Source organism: Amblyraja radiata, chromosome 11 (genome assembly GCF_010909765.2).
Source record: "Amblyraja radiata isolate CabotCenter1 chromosome 11, sAmbRad1.1.pri, whole genome shotgun sequence".
In the NCBI taxonomy this organism is placed as follows: domain Eukaryota; kingdom Metazoa; phylum Chordata; class Chondrichthyes; order Rajiformes; family Rajidae; genus Amblyraja; species Amblyraja radiata.
The window spans coordinates 40,158,983-40,167,111 of NC_045966.1; the positions used below are offsets into that span (position 1 = coordinate 40,158,983).

At 46.0% G+C, this 8,129-nt stretch overlaps 1 protein-coding gene and 1 long non-coding RNA gene across 4 annotated transcripts in view; one reads left to right on the forward strand and one right to left on the reverse strand.

Annotated features, from left to right (window-relative positions):
- Positions 1-2,832, forward strand: part of LOC116978554 — a 29,216-nt gene extending 26,384 nt beyond the window's left edge. Inside the window, exon 3 of the long non-coding RNA XR_004413470.1 lies at positions 2,800-2,832. This is a non-coding gene — a long non-coding RNA (uncharacterized LOC116978554). The remainder of the gene's footprint in view (positions 1-2,799) is intronic.
- The window catches only part of LOC116978550 (kinesin-like protein KIF3A), a 27,987-nt gene extending 20,555 nt beyond the window's left edge, over positions 1-7,432 (reverse strand). For all 3 annotated transcript variants that reach the window (XM_033029773.1, XM_033029771.1, XM_033029770.1), the window contains exons 1-4: positions 7,341-7,432; positions 4,927-4,978; positions 2,377-2,459; positions 986-1,033 (exon numbers count right to left, since the gene is read on the reverse strand). In XM_033029773.1, the coding sequence (XP_032885664.1) occupies positions 986-1,033; positions 2,377-2,459; positions 4,927-4,978 (183 nt within the window). In that variant the 5' untranslated portion in view covers positions 7,341-7,432. The remainder of the gene's footprint in view (positions 1-985; positions 1,034-2,376; positions 2,460-4,926; positions 4,979-7,340) is intronic.
- Between the last annotated feature and the right edge of the window lie 697 nt (positions 7,433-8,129).

Genomic DNA, 8,129 nt, shown 5'->3' on the forward strand with positions numbered 1-8,129 from the left:
TATGGCATAGAAACAGGCCCTTTGGCCCACCCAATCCACAGCAGCCAGCAAGCACCAGCACTGTTTGTGTAAATTTTTTATTGTGGTTGTGTGTTCTTTATTATTGTACCGCTGCTGACAAAAAATCTGAATTTCCCTGAGGGGATCAATAAAGTATTTATTATTATTATTATTATTATTATTATTATTATTATTATTATTATTATTATTATTATTATTATTATTATTATTATCCTACACACACTAGGGACAATTTACAGAAGCCAATTAACTTCCAAACCGGTACATCTTCAGAGTGTGGGAGGAAAGCAGAGCACCCAGAGAAAACTAATCTGGTCACAGGGAGAACGTACAAATTGTGCACAGACAGAACAAGTAGTTAGGATCAAACTCGGGTCTCTGGCACTGTACGGCAGCAACTGTAATGCTGCACCACAGTTCCACCCACTGCTTCATTTCAGGTTAGGCCCCTTCTTCAGACTGTTAATGGTTGGGAGGTGGGGGAGGAAAGAAAGCTAGAAGATAGGAGAGGCACAACGTGCTGGAGTAACTCAGCAGTTCAGGCGGCATCTCTGGAGGACAAAGTGCTGGAGTACTTTTATATTTTTCACACATATAATTGCATGCACTCACACGCATATATATATATATATATATACACACTCACACACATACACGGACACAGGCGGACACAGACACACACAGATACACATGCAGATCATAATCATACTTTATTAGCCAAGTATGGATTTCAACATACGGGATACACAGACACACACGCATGCACCCATGCAGTTATAGGGAGAAGGTGCAAACTGCACACAGAGAGCTCCCGAGAGCAGGAGCAAACCCAGGTGTCTGGTGCCATGGGGCGGCAACTCTATCAGCTACACCACTGTGCTGCCCGTCGGCCAACTGAATCCATGTTGATCGATCACCCATCCACACTCGGTCTCAGTAGGATGTGCGATCCCACAATCCTCACCTGGTTCCCATCCTGCTTGAAGACGCAATCATACGTGTAAGTGTAGTCCTGTGGGGAGGGGAGGTGGTGAGTGTGGACACTTGGGTATTCCAACAACCTCAATGCTTTCACTACTCACGGGCAAGTTTGGTGGGCCAGACATACCCCAGACTCCTGCCGCGGTGACAACAGCCCAGAATTTACTGACTGGGTCCAAGGCCTAGAAAGCACAACAATCCCTCTATTTACTTAGAAGGCTTTGGACGTTCGGCATGTCCCCACCAACTCTCACCAACCTCTACAAGTAGGAAGCATTTTATCAGGATGCTACACAGTATGGTTTGGGAACAGCTCCATCCAAGACTGCGATATATCGCAGAGAGTTGTGGACGCAGTCCAGACCATCACACAAACCAACCTCCCTTCTATTGACTCCATCTATACATCACCCTGCCTCAGCAAGGCCACCAGCATTATCAAGGACCAATCTCACCCCTGTCACTCCCTCTTCTCCCCTCTCCCATCAGGCAAGAGGTACAGAAATGTGAGAACGGACGACTCCAGATTCAATGTTTAAGAAAGAACTGCAGATGCTGGAAAAATCGAATGTAGACAAAAATGCTGGAGAAACTCAGCGGGTGAGGCAGCATCTATGGAGTAAAGGAATAGGTGACGTTTCGGGCCGAGACCCTTCTTCAGACTGATGTGGGGGGGGGGGGGGGGGGGGGGGGGGAGAAGAAAGGAAGAGGCGGAGACAGTGGGCTGTGGGAGAGCTGGGAAGGTGAGGGGAAGGAGGGAGAAAGCAAGGACTACCTGAAATTGGGGAAGTCAATGTTCAGGTAGTCCTTGCTTTCTCCGCCTCTTCCTTTCTTCTCCCCCCCCCCCCCCCCCCCCCCCCCCCCCCCCCCCCCCCCCACCCCCCCCACAACAGTCTGAAGAAGGGTCTCGACCCGAAATGTCACCTATTCCTTCGCTCCATAGATGCTGCCTCACCCGCTGCGTTTCTCCAGCATTTTTGTCGTCCTCCAGATTCAAGGACGGTTTCTTCCCAGCTGTCAACAGACAACTGAACCAACGAGAGAGCGGTCATGACCTCCCATCTACCTCATTCGAGATCCTCGGCCTATCTTTAATTGGACTTTATCTTGCACTAAACGTTATTCCCATCGTCCTGTATCTGTACACTTTGGACAGCTCGATTATAATCATATATTATCTTTCTGCTGGCTGCATACCTCGATATAGGTGACAATAAACCAAACTAAACCACATTGCCTGTTTCCACGCTTTATCTCTAAACTAAACTTGTATGAAATGAATGAAAGACAATCTAGGAATAGTCAAAGGACACTGAGCATTTCAAGAAGATTAAAACACGAATCTTGTCCATTCCTGGACTTTCTTTGACTGACCTTTCCTCCCGCATTCAGCTCCAAAACAGTTGAACTTTGTAAATCTTTGACGGTCACAGATGTTATTCCTCCATCTTCCTCATCTGCAAATCCAGAAAAAAACATTGGCGGTAAATGGAAGTGGTGTTCCAATCATTTTGAACATAGATCCGTACAGTAGAGGAACAGGCCCTTCAGCCCACAATGCCTGTGGTAGACTTGATGCCAAGTTAAACTAATCTCCTAGTTAATGATTGTACCTAATCAACTACAGTGCTAGTTATAGTCATAGAGGATGGAAACACGTGCTTCGGCCCAACTTGTCCACGTTGACCAAGATGCCCCATCTACACTGGTCCTATGTCAATGGTCACATGGTCGCATTATTGTCACATGTACAAACGCACAGTGAACGTAGCGAGCGGCACGATGGCGTGGACGTAGAGTTGCTGCCTCACAGCGCCAGAGACCCGGGTTCCATCCTGACGATAGACAAAAAATGCAGCAGTAGTGCAACGTGACAAGCAGCATCTCTGGAGTGAAGGAATGGGTGACGTTTTGGGTCGAGACCCTTCTTCAGACTCAGGGAAAGGGAAACAAGAGACATAGACAATGATGTAGTGGGATATTGACCAATAAATGAAAAAAGTAACGATGATAAGGGAAACAGGCCATTGTTAACTGTTTGTTGAGTGAAACCAAGAAGCTGGTGCAACTTGGGTGGGGGAGGGATGGAGAGAGAGGGAATGCTGGGTTACTTGAAGTTAGAGAAATCAATATTCATATCACTGGGCTGCAAGCTGCCCAAGTGAAATATGAGATGCTGTTCCTCTAATTTGCGTTTAGCCTCACTCTGTCAATGGAGGAGACCCGGGACAGAGAGGTCAGTGTGGGAATGGGAAGGAGAATTAAAGTGTTCAGCAACCAGAAGATCAGGTTGATTCAGGCAGGCTGAGCGAAGGAGTTCAGTCTACATTTGGCCTCGCCGATGTATAAGAGTCCACATCTTGAACAACAGATACAGTAGATGAGGTTGGAGGAGGTGCAAGTGAATGTCTGCCTAACCTGAAAGAACTGTCGGGGTCCTTGAACAGAGTCGAGGGAGGAGGTATTGGGACAGGTGTTGCATCTTCTGCGGTTGCATGGGATGGTACCTGGGGAGGGGGTGGTTTGGGTGGGAAACCAGGGAGTTGCGGAGGGAACGGTCTCTGCGGATTGCAGTGGAAATGGGAAATGGGAAGATGTGACTAGAGGTGGGATCCCGGAGGTGGCAAAAATGTCGGAGGATTATGGGTTGTATGCGACGGCTGATGGGGTGAAAGGTAAGGACTAGGGGGACTCGGTCTCTGTTGCAACTAGAGGGAGGGGGAGCAAGGGCGGAGCTGCCGGGTACCAAGGAGACACGAGTGAGGGTCTCATCTATGATGGGAATGCCGTTCCCTAAAGAATGAGGACACCTAGGATGTCATGGTATGGAACACCTCATCTTGACCGCAGATGCGGCGTAGATGGAGGAATTAGTAGCAGTGGATAGAGCCTTTGCAGGAAGCAGGGTGGGAAGAACTGTTGTAGAGATAGTTGTGGGAGTCAGTGGGTTTGTAATAGATGTCAGTCGATTGTCTGTGATGGAGACTGTGAGATCAAGAAAGGGGAGGGATGTGTTGGAGTCCAAGTGAATTTGAGTGCAGGATGGAAATTGGTGGTGAAGTTGATGAAGTTGATCTTGATCCTCAATCCTGGTGCTGTCTGTGTGAGGTTTGTACTGCGTGGGTTTCCTCCCACAACCCAAAGACGTACAGGTGTACAGGCCTCTACACATACAAACACACACACACACAGACAGAGAAATTTCTACACACATGGATACAGACACACACAGACACAGACATAACCACACAAACAGACACACGCAGGTGCAGGCACACACGCACACAAATAGGCGCAGCGGTATAGTTGTTGCCTCACAGCGCCAGAGATCAGGGATCGATTCTGTCATCCTGACTACGGGTGCTGTGTGTGTGGAGTTTGTACGTTCTCCCTGTGACTGTGTGGGATTTCCCCCGGGTGCTCCTGTGTCCTCCCCCATTCCAAAGACGTGCGGATTTATAGGTTAATTGGTTTCTGTAAATTGTCCCTAGTGTGCAGGATAGCAGGGGCGGAAAACATGTCCCCCCATGTTTTGAGAGGTGGAGGACATCCCCCCCCAAGTTTTTGTGATCCGGATTTTAAAATCTCGCCTTTTAGCGCTGGATTGAGCCTCCGAAGCCTCGCGCGTGTGAGTGTGCGCATGCGCGCGTGGCCGCCAAAAAATTGTGTCCCCCGTCCCCTCCATGTTTTGATAGCGAGTTCCGCTCTTGTAGGATAGTGCTAGTGTGAGGGGTGATCGCTGGTCGGCATGGACTTGGTGGGCTGAAGGGCCTATTTCCACAAAGTATAGCTAAACTAAACACACAGACACACACTTACAGATACACTAACACAGATACACACACACAGATATGATAACATAGAAACAAGCGGCACAGTGTGAGCTGGCTGTAAGAAGGGAAGGGTCCATCTCATAGTCCTCACCTGGTATCTGCTTGATTCCCACTGCTACTCGCACTGCAGCCTCTTCTGTCATCTAAAGCCAAAAGCACAAGCAGCTGGAAATTCCATTTGACAATCAGGAGTCAAGAGCATTTAATCAAAACAGAACAATGAAATTCTTTCTTGCACAACACATCTATATACACAGTACTCAATAGATAACAAAATAAAACAAATAAAAAAATGATACATAAATAAAAATAAATTAGAAATAAAACAAGACATTCCAAAGATGTGCGTGTTTGTCGGTTAAAAGTGTGGGAAGGAACTGTAGATGCTGGTTTATACTGAAGATAGACACAAAATGTGAGAGTAACTCAGTGGGTCAGGCAGCATCTCTGGAGAAGGGTTCTGAAGAAGGATTTCGACCCGAAACATCACCTATTCTTTTTCTCCCGAGATGCTGCCTAACTGTGGCGGCGCTGCGTCTGCAGTCGCCTGCAGTCTGTCTGTCTCTTTCCCTTCTTTGTCTTATCGTTAATGTTAGATGTATGTAATAATCTATTTTTAGTTGTGTATTATGTGGGGGGAACTTTTTAAAAATCTCTTTCTTCAACGGCGATGTGACTTTTCTCCCGTGTCATATCTCCGTTCGCGCTGCGGCCTAACATCGAGGGGCTGGGAAACCTCCAGCTGGGATCGACCTTGAGGGCTCCGGTCGCAGAGCCTGTGGACTCAGGGATCTGGCTGATTTTCAGAGGCTGTGGTGGCGCTGCGATTGCGGCTGTGACTCGACTTTCGGAGGCTTCGGCCGCGGGCCCTGTGGTCTGTGATCTGGGAGCTCGCAGGTCCCTGGTTGGCAACTGAATTTTCAGGAGCTCCAGCCACAGCAGCTTCGTCCGCCTCGAATCGCAAGACTTGAATCGGCCCGTTCGCAGGACCTTTCATCCAACGGCGTGGCTCGGCTGCGGGATCTTCCATCGCCCAGTGGGGGCTTCAATATCAGGAACTTCGATCACCTTGACTGTTTGACTGCCTCACCGTGGGAGAAGAAGCAAGGAAGAAAAAATACTTTTTTTACCTTCCATCACAGTGAGGAGGTGCCTGGCGGAAAGTCACTGTGATGGATGTTTATGTTAAATTTATGCAATTGTGTGTTTGTTTGTTTTTTATTGTTATTACCGTATGGTAACGACATTTCGTTCAAATCTTCTTTTTTGAGTGACAAATAAATTCTATTCAATTCAATTCAACTCAATAACCTGCTGAGTTACTCCAACATTTTGTGTCTATCTCAGGTTTTCAGATTAATTGGCCTCTGCAAATTGTCCCCAGTGTGTAGGATAGAACTAGTGTACGGGGTGATTGCAGGTCGGCATGGACTCGGTGTACCACTGGGGCATCAGAGAGTTGTGGATGCAGCACAGGCCATCACACAAACCACGTCCTTCCATTGACTCCATCTACACTTCACACTGCCTCGGCAAGGTCACCAGCATAATCAAGGACTAGTCTCACTCCGATCATTGGAGCCCCTCCAACTATCTTTAATCTGACTTTACTGGACTATATATTGCAATAAACATTATTCCTTTTATCCTGCAGCTGTACACTGTGAACGACTTGATTGTAGTCATGCATAATCTTTCCGTTGACTGGATAGCATGCAACAAAAAAGCATTTCACTGTAACTCGGTACATGTGACAAACTATAAACTAAACTAAAATGCAATAAAGGTTCCTTGTTGAGGTGACCGGTTTTGGACACACCGAGTGCTCCGGTTTCCTTCCACATTCCAAAGACGTGCAGGTTTGTAGGTTATTTATTTTTAATTTTTATTTTTATTTAACCTTTATTTAACCAGGAGAAGTCTCATTGAGATTAAAAATCTCTTTTACAAGAGAGTCCTGGCAAAGACAGGCAGCAGCACAGTTCCACAGTTACAGACAATAATTTAAAAACAACAGAGAACATATAAATAGAGTCACAGTCAGAACATCATCAAACAAAGCATGTACAGACAGAAGAGCCCGCTTCAACATCATTAAGAAGGGATTTAAATCTGTTTATAGAAACCAGCTCCTTAAGTTTCAGTTCATTCTACAGCTGGTTCCATGCGAAGGAAGCAGCATAACTAAATGCCCTTTTCCCCAGTTCAGTACGGACTTTAGGTACAGTTAATTGGCTTTGATAAATTGTCCCTAGTGTGTAGGATAGTGTTGGTGTACGGAGATCGCTGGACGACGTGGACTTGGTGGGCCAAAAGGCCTGTTTCCGCGCTGTATCTCTAAACTAAACTAAACCAAGTTAATCGAAACCAAACTCAAAACTGAAACTAAACTCAAAAAACTAAAACCAAACTCAAAAACTAAAAACTCAAAACTAAACTCAAACTAAATTAAATTCAATCAAATTACCTCTTACAAACTTAGCTCTTTGACCAAAAGATTCTTACCTTTGCTCTGCATCAATTTGGGGCTGAAAACCTCGATGCAAACAACCCGAGCGATGTTCAATAATCCTGTGTTCACTGGTTTGTGGCGCTGTTGTTCTGCAAAGTATCATTTAATCCACTTAGTCCTTACCCAACCAATTAATAATTAAAACCTGGCCTATCCAGCTACTGCAACTTTACAATGAATATTTTATCAAGCTGGGAATTGTTATTCAATGGAAAGAAAATGGCGTTAAATTATAAATAGTGTTTCAATTTATCTGTTTTTATCTACTTGTTCTCACTGCTCAAACCTTCCTTGCCTTTTGTCCCCAGACTTTGCTTCCTTCCATTTGCAGTTTTTCCGCTCCCAAAGGATGGTTTCATCAATTCGGTGATGCTTTGTCTCAAAGGTTGGAGATTTTTCTCTCGGCGCCAATGTGCGCAAGAAATCTTTCTTTCCGGAACAGAATTTGAAGATCGTTAGGTTTTGGTTTAAGTTTATTATTGACATGCATAGCAGTTCTATAGACAAAGTTCAATGTCCACAATGGGGTGGAGGTGAATGGGACATACCCTAGCTTATGCATGGACTGTACATGCAGCATGGCATAGTGGCGCAATGCTAAAGTTGCTGCTTCACAGCACCAGTGACCCAGGTTCAATCCTGACCTCGGGTGCTGTCTGTATGGAGCTTGCACGTTCACCCTGAGACAGCTTGGGTGTTCCTTGGATGCTCTGGTTTCCAAAGATCCGATAAGATCTTTGCTGGTTTCCACTCAAATCCCAGATGTGTGAGTTTGTAGGTTA